Source organism: Arvicola amphibius, chromosome 2 (genome assembly GCF_903992535.2).
Source record: "Arvicola amphibius chromosome 2, mArvAmp1.2, whole genome shotgun sequence".
Classification (NCBI taxonomy): domain Eukaryota; kingdom Metazoa; phylum Chordata; class Mammalia; order Rodentia; family Cricetidae; genus Arvicola; species Arvicola amphibius.
The window spans coordinates 23541507-23566448 of NC_052048.2; the positions used below are offsets into that span (position 1 = coordinate 23541507).

A 24942-nucleotide genomic window follows, 5' to 3' on the forward strand; every position below is an offset into this window, starting at 1 on the left:
CCCTCAAACCACAAGCGACAACAAACCTTCCTTCAGGTTCCTTTTCCAGCCGTTTTGTCCCAAAAATGAGAAAAACAACTAATGCATTATCTAACTCTTCTTCCTTCAAGAGCAACCGCCGAGTTGCTCATCATAGGTGACAGAACACAACACACTGGCAAGTGCCATGGAACATCGCAATGATAACAGTACACCCTACATGTGTGCATATCCTGCACATGTGAGTGTGTGTATGCATACATGGCACAATGCTTCTGTGTAGACACAACTTGGCAGCCTATGCAGGTCATTTCCAGCCAGAAATACAAACTCTTGTCTCTACCCTGACTTACTTAGCTTTTTTCTCCACACCGGCAGGTCTAGCTCTGGCTTGCCTTGTGAGTTCATCTCTATAGAGTGAGTGTGGCAAGACTCTCTGCTGGTTCCTCTCACTAGGGAACACCATTTCCCTAACAAGTCCAGTCTTGCCACAACATCCCTCACTCCCACATCCAACTACAGTGGTCATTCATAGTCTCCCCCCAGGGTCCTCAGTTCATCTTGTTCCCAACAATGCATCATGCTACAGAACTAAGAGTACCAGTGCCATGATGTGACCCATCTCCAGCTAAGACAAACTGAGCCAAGGGAACTTTTAACTCTAACACATAACACTAGAAGATAGCTTGGAACGTGGACTATCTGATCATGTAGGTTCTTGTGGTTTTAAGATTCGTTTTTTTTTTTTTTACTTTTTTTGAGGTTGTTGGTGGTGGTGAGTTGTTTTTCTAACTTTCGCTGCTGCTGTTTCTGGTGGGGTCTCACTCTGTACCCTCAGATGACTTCAAATTCACAAGATAGCTTCAAGTCCAGCCTCAAAAATCCTAGCAATGCTCCTGCATTGGCCTCCCAAGTGATACCAAGATTGGTATCACACAGTTGATGAATAATGTCACCAGCAGTTGATAAGTACTTCATCGACCTTCCCTTTTCCATAAGGACTGGCCTTTGTTCAGTCCTGGCTCTGCATGAGCCCTACCACATAGTCTATTGTGTCCTGCAGTTCTGACCTTCTGAACCATAGCACAGCCCTTCCTTGCAGCCTCTTCTTATACCATTCTGTGGCTACAAGATATGACCACAAGGACACGTGACTTTTATGATATTGTACATACTCCGACCTGCGTTTGATGGGACGCCATCAGGCAAATGTTGTGAAGTTAAGGGGCAAAACCATTTATCCGTCATGATTCCTTCCACCAGGTGGTATTTGCCTGCCATACCAGGTGATGACCCAAGGAGCAGATAGAAGAGGAACGGAAGAGGACCATGAGAACCAGCATGGCTCTGCACCCCTTCCCGAGCCCTGCAGCTCCCAGATCTGACTCTGGAGGGAAGTTCCATGTGTGGGAAGGGATGTGGGACCGAGAGCGAGGACTTTGGAAAGAGGTGTGTGAAATGTACTCACAAGTCCAAACTATGACCATATAGGAATGGAGCCTTGCCTCTAAAAGGGACTTACCTGGGGATATCTTCCTCGATTGTCGCACACCCATAGAGAAACACGATCACCCCAATGACAGAAGATGGGATAAGGAACGATGTATACAACCCCAGCCAAGCAAAATACAGCCCAATTTTCTCTCCAAAATACTTTCTGGAAAACCAAGAAAGAAAAGAAAATGAAACACATATTAGAAACATCATAGACTCCCCATATTTCTTTTTGTTCTATGACTCAAAATAGATTGGCAAAAATACTCACTCTTTTTGTAAGGACTTCAAAGGGATGGAGGCTACAGGGGAAGGGACCTCTACACAAAAGAAATCCGCAACTGATCTTTGCTAAGATGGAGTTCACTCCACTTGTCTCACAGATACACATCAGCCTTGGCCGTTTGTGGGAAGTAGAAAGAACCCAGCCCTAACAGCAAACTCCAAGTATCCTGCCAGTTTTAGACTCCTCACCAACATGAATAGTACATGACCATCTTAAATCCAGACTGCTCAACCCACAAGAAAGCATACTTTTTAAGAACAAACCTATTTTTAATAAATTATGTAAGCTGAATATGTGGGTATATGTACTAATGTACACAAACCAACCTATGCATTTTTAAAGAATTACTAGAAGAAATTCAATAAAATACTTGTAAAGGTTTGTTTTGGTGGGTGATTTTTATTTCTTATCTTCTGAACCACTTTATTGAGGCAGATTGATAAAGGCTATGAATACCTAATATATCTGACAAGTCACCATGACATATCCCCTGCTGCAAATACTCTTCCATTGCTCCCTTCTTGAAATTATTTTTCTCTTGTGTTGAGAGTGCTCAGCATAAAAGAGCTCCCCTCTTTCTTTTGTCTGTGTGTGGTTTTTCAAAATACGGTTTCTCTGTAGCTTTGGAGCCTGTCCTGGAACTAGCTCCTGTAGACCAGGCTGGCTTCGAATGCACAGAGATCTGCCTGCCTCTGCCTCCCGAGTGATGGGATTGAAGGTGTGCGCCGCCACCACCTGGCTAAGAGCTCCCCTCTTAGCAAAACTCTATTTATACTCCCCACTGTTATTAGATACAGACTGGTATATAATGGGACTCAAAAGTGTACACATTCTATGTAACTAAAACTTTACACCTATGGCTTTCCATCTTCTGTTTTCCCCTTGACGTAGGCATGGTAACCACAATTCCACACTCAGATTCCAACAGGCCCTATAGAAGAGTAAATTCCTCAAAGAGGTGACATCACACAGCATTTGTACTACTGCCTGACTTATTTCACTTAGCATAGTGTTCTCCAAGTTGATCCATAGTGTTACAAATAGAAGAGCTTTCTCTTCTATTGAGGCCAAATAACACCTCCTTGTATCACGTACCACATATTTTTTAGCTGTGCATCTGTGGATCGTCTCTACTTTGGGGCAACAGTGGCTCATCAAGACTTAAATGTGGATGTGGGTATCTCTAGGAATATATGTCCAGAAGTGGAGTTGCTACATCAAATGATAACTCAGTTCTTAGAGACCATCCATACTGTTTTCCACAATGTGCCCATCACCAGGCATCTCTACCTGCATATCTTATCCTTTGATACTAGCCAGTCTAACAAATACAAAGTAACATCTCATTCTAGTTTTGTTTCATATATTTCTGATGACTAATGATGGAAATTTTCATTTTTATTGGTTATTTGCATGTTTTCTTTGGTGAAATGGCTACCTAGTTTCCTTCCATGTTTAAGTGGGTTTTTAATTTTTCAAATTATTTCTCTTCTTCTTTCTTTTCCGCTCCTCCCTCTCTTAGTGGGTCATAAGATTTTCTTGACTGTGAGTCCTTTCCCAGACCTTTGGTTTGCAAACACCCGCTCTCATTCTCTTCTTTTAATAACAGAAAGCAGGAAATGGAGACTTATTCACTGTGGCCACATTGGGAAGAGGGACAAAGAGATCCAGTGGGAATTAATACAGCTGGTTATTAGGAAAACTTTGTAAACACATGCAAAATGATTATTATTTTATATTCCCGTTTGTTTTCTGCAATTGGGCAGTTTTAAACGGTTCATAATTGAGTCCTTTCGCTCTTCCCCTTACTTACTTGTGTGGGCTGGTGAATCTTCCAGTTCTGTCATACTTGTCATCTCCAGCATTTCCATTTTATTCTCTTTTTTATGTTTATTTCTTTGTTTAGTTTTTTTTATTTTCCCATACAGTTTGCTCCTTTGTTCACTTCTAATTTCAGTTCTCTTCACCCGTGCTCCTATCTGTATTGTTGAGAATCTTTAAGATTATTATTGTTAATTATCTGTTGGGCATCAGTTTCTTTAGGCTCAACTACTAGAACTCTATCTGATCCTTTAACTGAGTGTCAAGGATGCATGATCCTTGGAGCCTTGACTTTGCTGTCTGTGAACTTGGAAAGCAGCCACTTCTAGCTTTTTCTGGTTAGTTTCATCTGGAGAAGATCTTCATTAGTCATGCTGATAGATTATGGATGGATTAGCTAGTAGAGTCTGTGGGTAAGAGAGCTAGGAATGTGTTGATATATCTAAGCTGAGTCATAAAAGTGGATCTGCTGCCAGGCATTGGTGGTGCACACCTTTAATCCCAGCACTACAGAGGCAGAGGCAGGTGGATCTCTGTGAGTTCGAGGTCAGTTCCGTCTAGAAATAAGCACCAAAGCCATACAGAGAAACCCTGTCTCAAAAAATCAAAAAAAATGAAGAGGAAGAAGAAGAGGAAGAGGAAGAGGAAGAGGAAGAAGAAGAAGAAGAAGAAGAAGAAGAAGAAGAAGAAGAAGAAGAAGAAGAAGAAGAAGAAGAAGAAGAAGAAGGAAGAAGAAGAAGGAAGAAGCAGCAGCAAAAGCGGATCTGCTGCCATGGTCTATGGATGCACGCACTGCAAAAGTCTATGGTCAGGAGGGCCCGTGTTTAGGATCCAGGAGTAGATGACATTGTTAGGTCATGGATGCATGGGTGGTTATAGGATCTGTGTGAAGAATGGACTGTCTTTGAGTCTGATGGGCAAGTGTGCTGCTTGTAGTTCTGTTAGAGAAAGTGGAGATTTTCTGTGTGGTTTCCCAGTGTTTGAAAAAGATTATGACAGTAGAGGCATCAATAGGGCTCCTTTGGGGTGTGAACAAAAGATGAGTTATTTTTACACCTATGGGTGTAAAGGCTGAGCTGTCACTGGGTCCATAAATAGGCAAGGCAGGTTGTAGGTTCCCAGTTCAAGGCTGTTCTTAGGTCCACAGTGGGACAGATTTCTACCAGGAACATGGGAAGGTGATTCCATTACCAGAGGGCATAGATCTGCCTTCCCAATGCAACCAAGTATTGTAAACTCTTGTGTAAATCTCAGAGCTCTGATAAAAGTGTGTTTTACCTGTAGATGGCTCTTAAATCTGTGTTTCTGTGGGAGCCCTTCCATTCCTTCTGTGGGAGTCATGATGATGTCACTTCATTTGTGTCTGTATTTTAATGCTTTGGCTTTGTTAATTAATTATTTCATACTAAAAGGTGATTTTTTTTCTTCAAAAGAAAATTACTGTTTGTACCTCTCAATCTTCACTTTAAACAGAACCAACTATCCCAAGGCGTCTTCCTTGGGATAAACACTGACCCTGAAGTTGTGATCATGGGAGAGCTGTCCCCATTACTCATCTGTTATGTGGCAGAATGGGTTGGGGAGAGGTACCCCCTGCTGCCCATCAACACCTGAAGCAGGTGGGAGAGCTGGCCTGCCCCTCATCAGCTGCAGCACTTGGGAGAGTGGCCTCTGTGCCACACAGGGACAACACAGCAGAACTGGCCCTGGAGGTGCAGGTGTGGGAGATACGACCCTGAAGACATGAAAGCAGGAGAACTGGCACGGCCCTAGCTCATCGCTGCAAGGGATGACCTCACAGGACAATGAAGGCCATCTCACCCTTTTGCTGAGGACAAGGGAGAGCTAGTGGGTTGACCAACCCTGCAACTACCTAGGCCCAGAACCAGGGTTATATGTTGACCAACCTGAGCATCCACCCCATAGGTGATCTGCTGGAGCATAGGAATGGACAGAACCTATAGACCCAAATCTGCAGGATCTTCACAACACAGGGCAAGAGCAGGATAATGGAGAGGAATCCCAGCGAGGGCCCAGCACCGATAGTGTAGCAGTAGCTAGAGGCCTTGAACCAGACCAATGACTCTTTGCAGTGAATACTCGCAAGTAAAGATGTATGGACAAAAGGGTTTACTGCGTGACTCACTGTGTCACACTGAAGCTTCCATGACGAGACTGACCTCTCTCTCTCTCTCTCTCTCTCTCTCTCTCTCTTCTCTCTCTCTCTCTCTCTCTCATAGTGTGGATCAAGGTGGGCTGCATTCCTGCCAGGCTCTCGGCCACCTGGCTAGCTTATTCCCAAAATAACAACACACAAACTATATTCATTTAAACACTGCCTGGCCCATTAGTTCCAGCCTCTTATCATCTAATTCTCACATCTTGATTAACCCAATTTTAGTAATCTGTGTAGCACCATGAGGGGTGGCTTATCGGGAAGATTCTAGCCTGCATCCATCTCAGAGAGGAGAGTCATGGCGACTGCTTGAGGCATCTGTCCCAGAGAGGAGAGGCATGGAGATTTACTAACTTCCCTTCTTCCAGCATTCTGTTCTGTCTACTCCACCTATCTAAATCCTGCCCTATCAAAAAGCCAAGGCAGTTTCTTTATTAGCCAATGAGAGTCCTCCCTCTCTCTCTCACTCCATCTCTCTCTCCTCCCCCCCTCTCTCTCCTTTTTCTATTAAATTTATTATATGTTATTTGGGGAGGGGAGGTTGCAAGGGCAGAGGGTGGATACGGAGGGACGGAGAAATGAATGGGATGGAGATGCATGCTGTGAAAGACACAAAGAATACATAAAAGAGAGAAAAACAGAAGAATAAAATATTAATGGTGAATCTCTAGGAGAAAATGTCTACAAATTCCATTCCTCACAAGCATACAGCACACAGCACAGGCAAGAAACCTCCTGTCTCTACTTTAATGGCAAGCTTCCCAGGTGAGGGGGGTAACTAGAATTCTAACCCCACGTTCAAAGGCTGGTTTGCAGCTACTGTTCAGACAGTTGCAGGACAACATGGTTTCCACTGTCACAGGAGAAATGAAGATAATCTGGGAAATAATAACTTCTGGTGCACCCATCAAATATCTGAAATTTAAGTAAGATGGGAGATCCGCCCCTTTCCGAGGAGAAACGGAGGAGTGGATGGGGTAGCATTGTGACGGCGAACTGGGAGGAGAGGAAGAAGGGAAAACTGTGGTCGGGATGTGATGCATGAGAGAAAAACAGAGTACAAATGATCTTAAAATCTGAAGTTCCAAAGGAACAAAGAAAACTTAATTTTAAAATATGACAAACATCAGAGGAAAGCCATCAGAGCGGGGAGACAGAATAGTCTGTTGTTGTTGTTGTTATTGCTGTTGCTGCTGTTTAGTTATGGGAGTCCTGAGACATGTGTAATGGCCACAACAGCATATTCTGGTAATTTCAGACACAGAATAGCTTGTACACACCTACAAGATCTTTTTTCTAGACTCCATTCTAGTAGTCACTAGCAAGATGACAGGCAAGGTAGAGGACTAGATAGACTATCCTCAGATGTATACAGGTGTGAAAGTCCACCTATTCCAAAGACTAGCTCTCCTTCAAATAATAATAATTAAAAAAATACCTAAAGTAGAATCTTGACCCTAGGACCCAGGTAAAGATAGGAAGCCCTGGGAAAGGCTGAACATAAAACCTGCTGTCTCTGGTGACATTACTGGGGATTGTCTTTATTCCAGGAGCCACGAAATCATAAATCATGAATCTGTTTCTACGAAAGTGGGCCAGATTCTCTTTCATTCAGTAATCCCAAGCAAGCATAGAGTTTGACCGTGCCGAGGTTGAGGATGGGGGCCAGTGGTACCCAGGGACACCCCAGGTTTGAGGATGGGCCACGGTGAGAGGCACTCCTCCCGTCTCCTCACTCCTCAGCCCCATTTGAAGTTAGCATGGAATAACGTGAACCCAAGTCCTGTTGCTGCTGGGGAGAAGTCAGCATGGAGATAGATATCCCTGACACTGAAAAGCCTCCTGCAAAGTGAGGATGGAAAATGAATAACGGGGACGAAAGCACCATTCCTGCCTCCGGGAGTCTCAGAATGAGACTGAGACCAAGAGCGGTCTCCTCCCATTTTATAATCCTCTCTAGTTCTGGGACTAAAGGCCTGCACCACCCAGTTTCTATGACAACCAATGTGGCTACTGGGATGAAAGGTGTGTGTTATTGCAGCCTGGTCTGTAAGGCTGGCCAATGGGGCTGTTTTACTCTCTCAACTTCAGGCAAGCGTTATTTATTAAAATATAAATGAAATATCACTATAGGGACAAACTTGTAGAAGCCAAGTTCTACACAGTGTCTTAGTTATATTTAGGTGTCAGTTTGGGTTGTCCTTGAGCCATCTGAGAGGAAGGACTTGATTGAGGGATTGCCTGGATCAGGTTGACCTGCAGTCATATCCATGGGGGATTGTCTTATTTATTATTAATTCATGTAGGAGAGCCTGAACCATTTTGGGTTGTCCGTAGGCAGGTGGTTCTGGCGTTCTAGCTGAACCCACAAACAAACCAAAAACCACTGTTTCCCCTTGTTTCTGCTTCAAGTTCTTGTGTGACCTATACACCTGAAAATCCCTCCATGTTATCCTGTGACCCAGAAGATAAGCCAAAGAAGCCCTTCCCTTCCTTCCATTGCTTTTAGTTCATGTTTTAACAGCAACAGCAGAGATGAAGAACACAAAGCATGCATCATAGCATGGGATTGCTGAAGATACCTGAAGCTTATGGAGTCTTAAAGGGACATAAACAAACCCTCGCCAATCTCTCACTAGTCCCTGCACTAACAGCCTGGCAAAAGGACATCTTTGTTCTGGGTAAAAACACTGCTTATCTTGGGTCCCATTCCTTCCCAAATGGAAGTCTGGTTTGCTGAAAAAAATTATGAGTTACACAAAAAACTAAAATCTTGTTTTATTGATAAATAAGTCAATTAAAGATACCAAAATCGACCCGGATGCTACAATGAGACGATCATTACTCATGACAATTATAAGTAATATACTAAAGAACAGTTTACCGGAAAATATGGACCAAATATAAAGAAAAACAAAAGTAAAGAAAGCTACCTAACCATCAAAAGCCATAACACAAAGCCAATGAGATGGCTCAGAGAGCAAGCAATTCCAACAACCTAAGGATACTTAGAAACCACATTTGTAAAATTTGTAAAAGAATACAAATTTCTGAAAACTGTCCTTTGATCCCCACGTGGGCATGCCCATGAACCCACCCACCTACCCCCAAACAAATACAAATAGATAAGTAAATAAACAAATACTTTTAAAATTGTGGGGCAATATAAAAGGGCCTATCATACATGTGAGTGGGGTCTCAGTGGAAATGAGACTAGATTAAATATCTGAATGGACAACTTCCTACAGCTAAGGGTTTTCAAAGGTCACAAAAGACAATAAAACACAGATCAAAGTCACAGAGTCCCAAGCTGAAGGAGCATGAGAGCAATAAGCAGCCACCTCCCCAGGCTCAGCACAGTGAAGTTGCTGCAGACCCAGGATAGAAAAGAAAAGTCTTTAAGCATACTGGATGAACAGGCACACTAAATACAGAGGGGACTCTCGGATGGGACCGCAGCCAATTCCTTAGCAGAAACTGTGAAAGCGAAAGAGAGTGACAACTTCAAAGTATGTAAAGAAAAAAAAAAACCTGTTAACCTAGAATACTACACATAAAGAAACGCCTTTCAAAAATGAAGACAAAACCCAAATATGGCAGCAATCAAAAGCTTAATTCACTGCCAACAAAGCTGCCCTACAAAAAAATGTTGAAGGAGCTCTTTGGGCAAAATGGGTATGATCCAAGCAGAAATATGGATCGACACAAGATAGAAAGTACTAGAAATGGTAAAAAAGAATGATAAATAAAAAGCATCTTTATTTTTAATCTCCATGAACTGTAATTCACTATCCGAAGGATGCTTTCTCAATGTGGGTGACACTGTCCCCAAGGGGAGCTAACGTTGGGATTTTCTGGAATGCAGTTTAGAGTATTAATTGTTGCTATGATCAGTTACCCTCCCAAGCAAGAGTAATACATAAACAGACATAGAGTTTTATTAATAGCATTTAAGGTTTCATGGGAACACGCGAGGACTGGAGACTGAAAATGGTACTAGAGGGGGAAATGAGAGAGAAACATGATGATTTAGAGCATCGTTAAAGCAATAGTAGTGACAATGGTTGTGGGCTTTACAGTGCGCCATAAATAAACTCTATAACAGCAAAAATGGACAATGAAAGGAAAGAAACTGAAGCATATTCTTACAAGGTGCCCTCGTGTAAAGAGTGTTGAAGGTATAGATTTGAAAGTAGAGTATAATACATTTAAAATATTTTTGTCAAACCCTAGAAAATAACTAAAATATGTTAATGTTAGATCTAACTAATGGACCATTATTGGAGATAAAATGGAATAATAGTATACAACAAAGTAAAAATTGGGGGCTGGAGAGATGGCTCAACAGTTAAAGAGTACTGGCTGCCTTCCCAGAGGACCTGGGTTCAAACACTCCCAGCACCCACATGGAAGCTCACACTGTCTATAACTCAGTTTGGGATCAGGAATCGAACCCCATCACACCAATGTGCTTAAAATTAAATAAATTATTTTAAGAAATGAAAAAACCAGGAAGAAAAGAGAAAACACATAATAACATGATAGATTTAAATGTAAACATATTAAGAATTATATTAAGGTGTGAATAACCTAAATATCTCAAAGACTGAGACTGTGAAATCAGAAAAAAAAAGTAAAACTCAGCTATATTTTTTATCAGAAAGATAATTTAAATAGAAGGCATATTGGGATATAAAAAAGGTTCATAAGTATGATTGCATCATGCAAATATAATTTTTTAAAAAGCGAAAAAAGTAGACTTCAAAACAAAGACTATTATGGATACAGGAGAAATCTACATAATGATCACTTCACCAAGATCACAATAAACCTAAATGTCTGTGTGTATTTTTAAAAATGCATACAAAAACATTAAAATTAGAGGATAATGGCCAAGTTTTCAAATAGAAGTACAGCTGCTCCACAGCTTACAGTGGAGTCACCCAAATATACACATTGCAAAACACTGTAAGTTGAAAATCCATTCAACACACAACCAAGTATCACAGCCCAACAGTAGGTTTTGTTATAGGATGTCATTGTTTGCTGGAAGTTACATTTGCTGCCACGCCCCCACCTCCCACACTGCAAAAGATGAAACTATAGCCCTGCATACCATTAGTTAGGAAAAGACCACAGCAGAATTTACATCAAGTCACATTCACAGCATCATGAACTCAAAAAAAAATTAAGTCAAACTATTGCAAATCAGAGGCCATACAGAGTGACACCCATATCCCTGCTTTAGGATTGAGATGACAAGTACCCATAAAGGCGGGGAGATATTAAAGACAGCCTAAACCAGTCAGACTAATTTACGTTTGGGAGAATTTTCTACCAATACCACAGATTCCTCATTCTTTTTCTATACTCAGTCATGAAGATAGGCCATATTCTGAACCATAAAATGAATTTAACAAATGTGGATGCTTGAATAATAAATATTTTTTTTCTGTGACCACAACTAAATTAAACTGAAAACTTACAGCACAGTGATATCTGGGGAAAATCCCCAAATATTTGAAAATTAAACAATAGCCTTCCAAACAACTCATGGATCAAAGAAGAAATCACAAAGAAAATTGGAAAATATTTCAATTGAGTGAAAAGAAAACACAACACATCAAACTTTGTGTGGTGCCATTAAAGCCATGCTTCGAGGGTAATCTAAAACACTAGATACTTGAATTAAAAACATGGCATTGAGTTAGTAATCAGAGCCTCTCCTTCAACTAGAAAAACAAGGGCAAATTCAACCCAAAGCAAGCAGAGGAAGGAAGTGGAGATGAACCCATAAATCACATAAATCAGTAATTATAAGTTACCAACCAATTCAATTTATTTTTTCAGTCATGGAAGTCAAACAGATGTGCAAGAACTGCATCTTGTCTATGGCATGTCTGCTAGTATGTTCAGGGACACCCAGTGACACAGAACACAGGCTCTGGAATAGCAGGGCTGTGTAGCAATGCTGTTTCTGCTCTTCTCCAAGACGCAAAAGTCTCCACTAAAAACTCCACTAAGACTAAAAGTCTTAGCTTTGTTTTCTTTCATTTCAAATTTTGTTAGTATGAAAATTAGATGAGCCAGGTTCATGAGAACAGAGTAAATAAATCAGCATTAATGGATACAGATTATATCGCTCTGGGTTAACGGGAAGAACTCCTCATCACACATCGTGACTGAGAGATGGCAAAGATGCTTGCACTAAGAAATAGACACATGACCCAACCTAAAACATGGTCAAAAGACTTGAGTGTAACCTTGAACAGAATAACCAGTTGACCAATAAATATGAAAGTTATTCTGTTTACTTAATTCCCTGAAAAATGCCAGCAGGGTAAAGTCCAGAGGACAACCTCTGATCCCTGACCACCAGCCTGAAGAATGGCAGGAATAATCTCTGCTTTTCAGTGCTGATCTTAGAAAAAAACTGTTTAGGACACCGAAATGACCATTTGATCTGTACGGAGTTTGCCGTGCAAGCATAAAGTCTTGAGTTTAAGCCTCAAATTTACATTTAAAAATTCAAAAATCATGGTACATACTCATAAAGCCAATGCCAGGGTTGTGGAGACAAGACAGGTCCCAGGAACTGGCTGGCTTGGTGATTTGAGTCAAGTAAATGACCCTGTCTCAAAATACAAGATGAGGGCACCAAAGGAATGCAGCTAAGGTTGACCCCTGGCTTCCACATGCCTGAGTTTACGTGTGCACAGGGACCCACACACATGAACACACTAACAGAATCTGTCAGGTTTCCCCAGGCTCTCCAGAGACAGATCTTATAGGCAGACACTAGATGCACTTAGCCGTATTGTGGGCATGAGCCGGAGGGAACAATTCTGAGCCTTTCATTCAAGTCCACAATGGGCTCTCAGGGAAGGACTAGAGATTCTCAGCCACAGAAGTCAAGCAAGCCAACAAATCTCCCTGGTGAGACTCTGACTCCCAATTATAAATGTCCTTTTTATCCACCCTTAGTTCTTTGAGATAGTATAAGTGGATTCTGGTTCATAAGGGGCCAGCATGAGAGAGACATGAAGGAAGGGTAACATACTTCCTTCCAGAACCACATCCAGGCCTTGAGAGGAAGGATTCATGGGTAATATGACCTCTGTGCTTTCTGAACTTCAGAAAAGCAAGTTAAAGTCAGTGTAGGGCAAAGGTTAGACTCATGTGTGTAAGTCAGCTCAGGTTTGCTCAGCAGTCTCTAATATGAGCTCCATCCCCTGAAAGTATGTGGTTTTAATACATGATCCCCCGTGGGTTATGCAGCTAACACATGAAGTCTAGTTGAAAGAAGTAGGTCTATGGGGGTGGGTCCTTGGGGTAATATCATTTCTGGCCACCTCCTGTCTTTCTCTTTGCTTCCTAATCAGTCATGAAGAGCACAGATCTCCACATGTTTCTGCCTCTATAAAATTCTGTTCAAGTATGCAGGGCCAAGCAACCAAAGGAAGAACCCTCTGAAACAGTGAGTTAAAATGAGGCCTTCCTCTCTGAAGTAGTTTTGCTCAGGTATTTTTTTCCTATAGTTTCGTTGAGAAGACCCTCAATCAACTCCAAGGTTAAGGTCAGAATGCTATCTTTCCCCTCAGGGTGCTCCTGTTACATGGTTCAGGATGAGTTTTAGTTGAAGTGGGAAGTGAATCACTCCTTTGGAGGGAAAGGGGGAGAAAGCCTTCCTCTCAGGGGGTTGGTGTGTGAGACTCTCTCCCTGTCTGGGCCTTGGAGTCCCAAGGCTGTCTTATCTCTACTGCTCATAGGCAATGTGGGACTGCCTCTGGCTAGCCCACTCCCAATGATTTGGGTCCAGTGGTTCTTGAGGACCTGGGTACACATGACTCTGTATGTGGAGCCATGGAGAGGGCAGTGTTGTAAGTCATGGATGTACATATTCCACTCTGCCACTCCTATTCAGCTACCTGAACTTAAACTTGGGTGGCGCTTGAGCATTCTGTTATATTCTGGGCTCCTCTAAAGGACCTGGGGTTTTCTTTCTTTCTTTGCTCTTTAGAAAATAAATGTATGAAATAATTGGTTTCATTCTGATATCTTCATATATACATGTATAGTATGTATATACATATATACATTTTCATATATATTCCTCCTCACGCCCAAACCTCATTACCCTCTCGTTCTCTACCCGTCTCTTCTCATTGTTCCCCCTCCTTCTTTCTAATAGTATCCTTCTACTTTGGTGACATATGTGTATTGGCATACACAGAGAGAAAGAGACAGAAAGACAGACAGACAGAAACAGAGAGAGACAGAGACAAAGAGAGGGCAGGCAAAATCTAGGGTTCTTCATGTGAGACAAAATGTGGTGTTTGTCTCTCTGAGTCTGGCTTATTTTGTTCAACATAATGATCGCTATTTTTAACCATATGATGTGGGAGAATCTTCTGTTTGTGTTGAATTTCATTCGTTAATAAAGAAACTACTGCCTTGGCCCATTTAATAGGCCAGCCCTTAGGTGGGTGGAGTAGACAGAAACAGGAAGAAGAAGTGAGGTAGATGGCTCAGTCAATCGCCCTGCCTCTCCTCTCTGGGGCAGTCGCCATGAAGCCAGCCACCAGGTCAGACATGCTGAAATCTTTCCTCGGTAAGACACCACTTCGTGGTGGTACACAGATTATTATAGAATGGGTTAATCAAGATGTGAGAATTAGATAAGAGGCTGGAACTATGAGCCAGACAGTGTTTAAATGAATACAGTTTGTGTGTTGTTATTTCGGGTGTAAAGCTAGCCAGGCGGCTGGGAGCCAGGCGGGAATGCAGCCTGCTTGCCATTCTCACTACAACCATATTCCTGCAAATAACATATACCACATTTTCTTTATCCATTAACTTACCAATGGACCCTTAAGTTGGTTCTGTATCTTGGCTATTATGAATAGTTTCACAATAAACATGGATATGCAGGTATCTGTGTTATATTCTGACTTAGTCTCCTCTGAGTATTTACCTGAGTGATATAACTGGGTCATATAGATCTAACGTTAGTCTCTAGGGAGCCTCTATATTGATTTCTATACCCTGGGTCACAATCAGAAAAAATGTCCTGCCTGTCTCTCCCCTTTTCCTGTCTGTGATGGCTTTTTGCATAGAGCTGGGCGAATTCTTTCACATTCCTGCCAGGTGTACTATTCCTCTTCCTAAGATAATTTTATTACTTTTCCTCATATGAAAAAATAAAACCACTCAGAATTGCTTTCCTGACCTATATGGCCCCATTTGATTTGTAACCCTTCTCTGGCTCTGCTCCTGATGAATGGGGCTCCAGATTACTCCTTAAACATACTACATCTGTTCCCACCTTGGGGTCTTGGCCATGGTTGTTCCCATTGCTTGGGCACCCTTTCCCTCACTTCCTCTGCTCGTTCTCCACTTCCTCTGGCTAGACCAATCACCTCAGACAGCCCTGTGCACTCACCCCACCCCAATGGTACCGAGATCTCCCCTAATGTGGCTCAATACCCTACCCTCTTTTCTCCATTTCTGCTTCAATCCCTCTCCATTACCTAGATGGAAGCCCCATGGAAATGGAGACCTGTCCTTTAGTGCTAAGAATGTGCCTGACACATCACAGGAGCATAGAATTTAATGGATAGCCAACTCCTCTCTCTCTCTCTCTCTCTCTCTCTCTCTCTCTCTCTCTCTCTCTCTCACACACACAGAGAGAGAGAGAGAGAGGAGAGAGAGAGGAGGGGAGAGGGAGAGAGAGAGACAGAGAGAGACAGAGAGAGACAGAGAGAGAGAGACGGAGAGAGGGAGGGAGGGAAGGAGGGAGGGAGGAAGGGAGGGAGGGAGGGAGGTGGGAACAGGGGGTGAGGAGAGAAGGGAGGGCCATAAGGAGTTACCAGGTTGAACTTTGCTCTGTATTAAGTGAGGGCAGTTCAGAGAAACTGAAGAACACCTATGAGGCAACTCAGCTAACAAAAGAAGAACCCAGTTCCCAGCCCAAGGCCACCTGACTTCAACCTGTCCTCTACCTATGACAGGAGTCATCAAGGTGACAAAGAAGATGAGAGGGTAGCCTTGCACCTCCAAGATTAAACACCATTATCATCTATTTTCCATTTTAATACAAGGCTGGAGTGAACACTAAGGATTGTCTAAAGTGAAATTCTCCATCGGATAGTTTATAAAACTCTTTGATTTCCAAAGGAAGGTTTATATCATAAAAAAACTGGTGGTATCAGTTCCAATTTCTATTTGTAAAATGTCAATAAATACAGCAGGTCTTTGAGCATTTTCTGTTCCTGAGTGAACAGCCTGAGCTTCCAAGTGCACGTCAAGTAGTGATTAGAGACACATGCTCATGCCCAGTCTGTGGTCACTCATTGCCTGGCAGTCTGGGTCATTTTACACTGTTTTTCTTCTCAGTCTTAAATATTGCTTACTTTGTACCCAGGAAAATCTTTAACTAAAGATGGAAACATAAGGAACACCGATGGTGAGATATAGCATCTAAGTGCGGAGCATGGAAAGAGGAAAAGCACAGCCCACACACTGGCCTGTGTGAGACACTCACACAGATGCACATCTGCTGCTCCTGTTCAGACCTGAAGTGTCCCCTTGTGGATCAGGCACTGGAATTGTCATGCCCAGCCCATGGTACTACTGGCGGGCTTAACTGGTGGTCTTTACGACACTACAGGATGGTTGGCCCTCAAATGAGACTGTGGGATCTCTGTCTCTTTTCTCTTTATAAACTGGTTGTCTCAGGGTTTGGTATAGTAACAGAATTAGTTAATTAATACTTGAATGTAAATCAACAAAATGATTACACTATAAAGGAAGATGTCCTACTTCTAAAACACAATGCTTAAGATGAAGTGAGCTATTATGACAATTGAACATAGTTGGGTGATCAGTTATCGGGAACTAAACTAGTCACCAGAGAACATACCAAGAAGTCCTTGCAATCATAACCTAAACCTAATGAAAGCCACTGAGGCCAGGCATGTGCTAGGGTGTTCTTGAATGGAGACCTAGAGAAACTATTGCATGAAGCTGTGACGTTAAAGCCTGGATTGCCTTGGAGACCCTCAGATGTTAGAGATGTCAGAGCCATGGGGTACCTGCTGAGGAAAGCTGCTAACAAGGAATGGAACTAACCCAAGAGAGAAGTGTGTTGCAGTCAATAAAGCTAAAAGAAGTTGGAAATATAAAGAGAGTCTTGACATCAGACATGAAGATGTAGAGTTTGAAGCTTGCCCAGCTGGCTTTTGGCCTTGCTATGGTTCAATATTTCCTCACGATGCTCCCGTCCATGCATTTTGGAATGGTAATGTAAATCCTGTGCCATTATATGTTGGAATCTTGTGATCTGTTTTTTATTTTGATTTTATAAGGAATTATAGTTAAGAGATTGTATGAATTTCAGAAGAGACTTTGAACTTTGGGCTTTTAAACTTTGTTAAGACTGTTATAGCCTATGGGGACTTTTGAAGTTGGACTGAATAATTTTTTGCATTATGATATGACTACAGCCTTTGAAGGCCAGGGAGTAGAATGTGGTAGTTTGAAAGAGAATGGCCCCCAAAGTGAGCAACACTTTTAGGAGGTATGGCCTTGTTGGAGTAGGTGTGACATTGTTGGAGGAAGTGTGTCACTGTGGAGGTGGGCTTTAAGGTCTCAGATATGTTTAAGACGTGCCTACTAAGACACTTTACTTCCTGTTGCCTTTGGATCAAGATGTAGAATTCTCCAGCTCCATATTGGCCTGCATGCTGCCATGCTCCCAGCCACCATGTTCCCCGCCATTATGATAATGGACTGAACCTCTAAAACTGTAAGGTGCCACTGCATTTAAATGCTTTCTTTTATAAGCGTTCCAGTGGTCACAGTGTCTCTTCACAATAATAGAAGCCCTAAGATACCTTGCCTTTACCCAAGTTCAATGAACAGCCCTAGAGAAGAGGCAAAAAGAATGTAAGAGCCAGAGGATGGGGAAGAATTCTGTAAAGTGCTGTCTATTGGACATACAATGTCCATTATACTTATAAACTCACAGGAGCAGGGATTACCTACACAAGACCTACACAGATCAAGCCATCCAAAATTCCAGCATAAATGAGAAGAAGCCACAAGGCCCTTCTTGTAACTGAAAAGCTTTTGGAAGTTAATAACTTCTGGGAGAAGGAGAATCATTCTTCATTGTGGTGTGGCTACTGGTAGGTTGGCCCTACTCCAATACCACACCCACCCACATATGGTCAGTACTAGTTGTGCTTTGTGCTATTTTTTTTAAAAAGAAGAGGATATTTAATTGGAATGAAAATGTGTCATTGGTATCTGGGGGAGTTAGAGTGGGGAAATGTGGGGCAGGTATGATCATATTTCATTAGACACACACATAAAATTCTCAAAAAATTAAATTAAAAATAAAACAAAATAAAATGAACAAACTATTTTATTATTTTAAAAGTGGGGCATTCTGCCTACTTTCATGGTGTAATATGATAGCAATTTTGAATCTTTGTTTTATAGACATAATTCTCCAAGCCAAAGATGGCATACCCTGGTATTTAAAAATATATTTGTTAGAATATCTTGAGATTTTTTTCTTATATAATTTAATGTGAGAACATAAACATCATGTGCCACATTTGTTTAAAAAGGAATATACTTGTCTTTGTGGAATGGTTTTATATAAGACTGTAAGTGAATTTTATCGTGTAATATCCAAATATATAACATTTCTGCTTAAAGTCATATCTTCGTGATATTCACACAATGTCTAAGGAATTATCCTCACTTTGGAAGTGAAGTCAATGGGGATCCGTTCTCTTCCTCAACCTCCCTTCTCTGTGTCACAGAGCCTCACATCCACAGGCTACGCAAGTGTCCCTCCTGACTCTTCAACCTTTAGTTTAGCTTAGTTCTTAGCAGGAGTTAGACAGTGAGGCACTGACCTTCTCCAGCTCTCTAGTTGCACAGTACCTGTCAGGGATCTTCTTCATGGTTTCAGCTTGGTTTACTCTGGATTCTGTATGCTTTCATGACCGTGCCACCTGAGAATCAGGGGTGCTAACCATCCTCTCCTGTTGTTGATCTCTGGCTGGAGCAAACTTTCCATCCTTTGTTGGTGTCTACTGTCCTCAGTTATACTTATGACTATGTTACTTATATCCTGTTAGGACCATAATAACATGCAGTTCAAATCTCAAAAAAAAATCTTTTTTGTGTGTGAATGGAGTTGGAAATTTGATCTACTATAATTCTCTTCTTCTACAGAATAAAGAACTGGGGTTAAGGGATATTAAAACAGTTGTCAAAAATTACCACCAACAAAGCAGAGCTACAAACAGAATCTTGGGACAGAGAGAGAAAGAGAGAGAGAGAGAGAGAGAGAGAGAGAGAGAGAGAGAGAGAGAGAGAGAGAGAGAGAGAGAGAGCACTTGGCACATGGTAATTAGTCAGAAATATTAGCCACTAACACCACAACACCACCATTTCAGCAGCAGCAGCAGTAGTTAAGTAAAACTTGGAAACAGGTTTTCAAATTCAAACTTCTTTAGCATCAGGACCCAACACTTAGCCCCTGTGTGGTAGAGGAAGATATCAAAGCTGAGTACAACTCTAAATGAGACAGAGTTACTGTCCCTTACAGAAGGAATAAAAAAAGACACCAAGGTTTATGCCTTACTGAACACCTGACGAATTGCAGTGGCCTTCACACCCCTGGCTGGGTGCTTGCTCGGTAAACAACCTTCACAATAGCTTCATGCTGGCCTGGTTCAAATCCTCCAACTAAGTAGTGCCTCTGTTCAACAAAATGACCCTGTCTTAAATTGGGAAATAGGGGTTGGGGGAGAAAGGAGGATGGGAAGGGAAGAGGAGGGGAAAGGGGGGACAAGGAGAACTTGAGGGAATGTGATGTGGGATTCCCCTCTGTATGCTGTGATTACTATTAATGAATAAAGAAAACTGGCTTGACCCAAAAGGGTAGAACAGAGCTAGGTGGAGTGAACTAAACTGAATGCTGGAAAGAAGAAAGTGGAGTTAGGGAAAAGCCATGTAGCCCCACCAGAGACACACTGGAACCTTGCTGGTAGGCCACAAACCTCATAGTAAAATATAAAATATTAGAAATTGGTTAATACTAGATGTAAGAGCTAGCTAGAAATACACTTAAGTGATTGGCCAAGCAGTTGTTTAAATAATATAGTTTCTGTGTGGTTATTTCAGGAGTCTGGGAAGCCAGGAAATGAACAAATGGCCTCCCTACAACAGGAATGGGATAGATGAGAAGGAGGAAGAACAGAGATGAGAGCAAGGAAAGCCATATCTTGACTGAAGGAGCCATTATGGGGCTAGAAAGAAACTTGGCTCTAGAGAAATTCCCAGGAAACCACAAAGATATCCCTAGCCAATACCCTAAAGCAATAGAGGAGAGGGGGTCAGATCGATTTGCCTTGTAGTCAGACTGATGAATATCTTAAATATCACCATAGAACCTTCATCCAGCAACTGAAGGAAACAGAGGTAGAGACCCACATCAATGCACTGGACTGAACTCCCAAAGTCCAGTTGAAGAGTGAAGGAGTGAGAATATGTGCAAGGAGGTCAAGACCATGATGGGTAAACCCACTGAAACAATCTACCTGAGCTAATGGGACTTACCAACTCCAGCCAGACTGGGAAGGAGCAAGCATAGGACCAAACTAGTCCCTATGAATGTGTTTGACAACTACATGGCTGGGGCAATCTGAGGGTCCACTGGCAGTGGCACCAAGATTTATCCCTACTGCTTGTACTGGCTTTTTGGGAACCTATTTTCTTTAGATGGATACCTTGATCAGCCTTGGTATGAGAAATCCTTCTGTATATATGTTGCTTTTATTGGTTAATGAATAAAGCTCTTTTAGCCTATGATAGGGCAGCATAGAGCTATGAGGGATGTGGGGGGAAACTAAACTGAATGCTGGGAGAAAGAAGGTGGAGTCAAGGAGAAGCCATGTAACCCTGCCAGAGACAGCTCCTGGACAGAACTTTACCTCTGGCTATTACCACAGCCACATGGTGATACACAGATTAATGTAGATGCGTTTGTTTAGGATATACGAGCAAGCTAGAAATATGCTTAAGCTATTAGTCAAACAGTATTGCAAATAATAAAGTTTCTGTGTGTTTATTGAGGGACCAGGAAGGCAGAAACCTTCAACAGCAGATTGGCGCACCAATGTGTGCTAACAAAATCCACATAAAATCTGAGAGGGCTTTGAAGGGAATTCTAGACACTGAAAAACAAAGTTTAACCACATTTTTTTCTGATGGACTCTGTTGGCTGGCAGCATGCTGTGACTCCTTTAAGAGAGGTCTTCCTGATTCAGCAGTAGTAGCAAAAAAAATAACCCTTCCTGGGCAGTGCTGCCAGTATGAACTCTGGCACTTTCAGGAGGATGAACACTTGAATGGTACAATCTGCTTAATGGCATGACATAGACCCTCTGCATACCTGGAACTGGGGTGATGTGCATGGCTTGCAGAGGTGGTGAACATGTCTCCACCATGTTGGACTGGGCAGAGCCAAAAGGCAAAGCAGCCTTAGTCCTAGTAACCCTACTTAACATTTTAAGAGGCACTCTTGGACAGAAAAGGATTTCAGATACACAATAGGACAGATTCAGACATAAAAGACCACTAATCAAGACACCATGTGTTTAAAAAATATATGTAGGCTTGGGAGAGAGAAGAAAAAACATGAAGAGGCAGTAAATGTGTTATAAAAAAGTACAGACAGTCATAGATTAAAAAAGTAAAGATAACAAAATGAATACTAAACTTACATAAAAAAGTAATAGAGCAATAAAAATAAACCATGTAAAGATGGAATATACACAGAGAGTTTGGACTATGTATATTATTGTGTTTCCTTTGAATTTTTTGACTATAAGGGAGCTAAGGACAGAGAGACATTTCATTGTGCAGACTGCTAAGCTAAACCAACACATGTCTTTTAAAGGTATCATGACTTCAGAATTTGGGTCTACAGATTTGTTGTTTTGGAAAAAAGGTTCTTTTTTTGTTTCCACAGATATTGTAGAATTCTTCCAGAATAATGTGGTTTGATGGACCAAGACCCCTGGAAAGGTCACCATAAACACCCCCCAAAAATTACTTTGCCCAACAAAAAGCAGGAAGCAATTTGGAGAGAACTATGCCCAAATTCCCCAAATGATTGTTTATAAATGTTTGTGTACATTTAAAGGGGGATATGCTATAAAGAGATGAATACTTTGCATTGATATGGATCTTGGTTTATTGGCACATATTTAAGGTCAATTTTGTTATATGTATATTTCTGCTCTTGATTAAGATATTGTGTTTGTGCAGCTCATTTAAAAATGTAATGTATAATTAAGAATATAGGTTAATAGATAATCATCTATAAAAGTCAAGTTTATAGACAAGTTAGGTTTTCTAGATGTACAGAGATATAATTCAGATGGATAGTTATTCTTCAAACCTTTTAGAAACCTTCAGAATGTGGCATTTAAAATGTTTTAAAAGCTTAAGATTTTTCATGACAATGAGACACCTCTGCTCCTGGCAGCACCAATTACTTCAAGATGATGGGCACCGAAGAGGCTCCTTATGGAGTATGTTGGCCATTTGGGCAAGAAACTGCTCTTGCCTGGACTGCTTGATGGTGTGCTATGTGGACTGGCCATGTGGGACCCACAGAAAATGACTGCTGAACTCGCCTAAAAATGAAACGATCCTTCAGGGTTCCTGCTTCATGAAAGATTCTGTGAGACATCTTGTAGGGCACAGAAGAAAGTGAATGACAAATTGCCAATATAGGCAGAACTGTCTTTGAAATTTCCTGCTTTGTGGAAAAGTCTACTGGATACTATGGGTCTGTAGGCTGAAGATGGATGCCCCAAGAGTATAGAAGAACTTTGGGTGACTGTCTAGGCAGTGAGATGTCTCTGTCAATTCTAGAGCTTTGGAAGTTGATTATAAAGCACTTAGATAATATTATATCTGGAGACTTTGATGGAGTTGAGAATAGATAGTTACAGTTATAGTTTTTCTTAGTTATGATAAAAGATAAAATAGATATAAATTTTGTAACTGTAATTCTTGCTTGATACCTGCTTTTTATACATAATTTTACTAAGTTAAAGTTAAAACCTTCCTTTTTATTTAAACAGGAAAGGGGAAGTAGTGTGGGAGGTCTTTCTGTATGTGTTGCTTTTATTAGTTAATGAATAAAGAAGCTGTGATAGGGAAGCATAAAACTAGGCGGCAGAGGGAACTAAAGTGAACACTGGGAAAAAGAAGGTGAGGTCAGGGAGAAGCCATGTAGCCCTACCAGAGACAGACACTGGACAGAACTTTACCCAGTAAGCCACAACCACATGGCAATACACAGATTAATGGAGATGGGTTTGTTTAGGATATAAGAGCAAGCTAGAGGGGCTGGAGAGATGGCTCAGCGGTTAAGAGCATTGACTGCTTTTCCAAAGGTCTTGAGTTCAATTCCCAGCAACCACATGTTGGCTCACAACCATCTGTAATGGGGTCTGGCGCCCTCTTCTGGCCTTCAGGCATACATGCAGAGAGAATATTGTATACATAATGAATAAATAAATATTTTTTAAAAAAAGAGCAAGCTAGAAATATGCTTAAGCCATTGGTCAAACAGTATTGCAAATAATATAGTTTCTGTGTGTTTATTGAGGGACTGGGTGCACAGAAACCTTTGACAACACTGCCTAGATAAAGTAGGGAGGGCCCTGGACCTTTCTCAAAGCAATGTGCCTTACCCTCTCTGAGGAGATGAGATGAGAGATTGAGTGGGGAGGGTGAGGAGAGGGAGTGGGAGGATGGGAGGGAGTAGGAACTTGGATTGGTATATATAATGAAAAAAGACAGTTTGTTTTCTTTTTAAAAATAGAAGAAAAGAGCTAGTTTCAGGACAGCCTTTAGAAACTACAGGGAAACCCTGTCTCGAAAAACCAAAAAAAAAAAAAAAAAAAAAAATAGAAGAAAAAAGAAAGAAAAAAATGACCCTGTCTTCTTGAACAAGATAGCATATGAAAAAAATGCTTTTAAAACTCTCTGGCAGAAGACTCCAGCATAACTACATGAAATCCCTCACTTTCCATTTTCCTAAGTAGAAAGTCACCCACCATCAGAAGAGAATGGAGTTTGAGGTTAGCCTGGTCTACAAAGTGAGTTTCAGGTCAACAAGGGCTATTAGTGAGACCCTGTCTCAAAAATAAATAAAATTTAAAAACAAACCAAATCTCAAAGAAGCTAAATCTTCTGTTGAAGGCCGCACTTTACTTCCAGCTATCTGCATGGCTTGGTTGCTAGCCCCAGGCTGTTTATTTTAAAATCCTTTGGTCCTGCTGTTCTGCCAGTGCCAAACGTGTTCATGCAGTGCTCCTTTTGCCCCTCCCCGCAACTGCCCACTAGAGCAACTCTAATGAAGAAGAGAAGAGGAGGGATTGGAAGGGCGGTGAAATGGATCCCATATGACAGGAACAACTTCCAAATCTCATCTTAACTCAAAAGGTCACATATGCTCACATGAGTCATGTTAAAAATCATGGAAGAACTAAAGGGAGGTACTTCCAAGTAGTTTGTTCAAGTCGTAAGATGCGTTTTCCTGGGAGTCACAGAAGTTTTTTTCTCCGGAAGTTTTTCAGAATAGGTTTTTCCCTATAATCTGCCCGGTGATCCCTATCTGCTGCCAAGACCTGTACTTTCTTTCTTGGAAGCCCCACACCTACCAGAGGCTTTGATGAGACAACCAGGAAACAATATCAATGAATGGAGGTACTGGGCTAACACTTTAAATGCTGCCAAAGCCAAAGTCCATCTTAAACACCCTGACTACAACTCAAGGTGCTAATGGGAGTCCATCAAAAACCTCTCTACATCTCAACATACAGCACCCACTCAGTCAGTCCGTCCTCTGATCACACCTGTTGGCCAGCATATCCATGGGTCCAAACCTCACCTGACATGCTCCTGAATTTACTTTCTTCACATTATTTTCTCATGACTTAAAAACACTGAAAATTTTCACAGTGCTGTGTAGTTGCCAAAATCCCTTCACAGAGCAAACATCTACAATCTTCTAAGCCTCTCTTTGGAAAAAAAAATGAGAGCCGTGAGTACCCATCAGGTGGCCTCAGATAAGGCTTGGGTG

The 24942-nt window shown here is 41.6% G+C and overlaps 1 protein-coding gene across 2 annotated transcripts in view; it reads right to left on the bottom strand.

The window, feature by feature from the left end:
- Ano2 (anoctamin 2) overlaps positions 1-24942 on the bottom strand; it is a 330046-nt gene that overhangs the window by 172909 nt on the left and 132195 nt on the right. For both annotated transcript variants that reach the window (XM_038319710.1, XM_038319711.1), the window contains exon 10: positions 1502-1636. In XM_038319710.1, coding sequence (XP_038175638.1) covers positions 1502-1636 — 135 coding nt within the window. The remainder of the gene's footprint in view (positions 1-1501; positions 1637-24942) is intronic.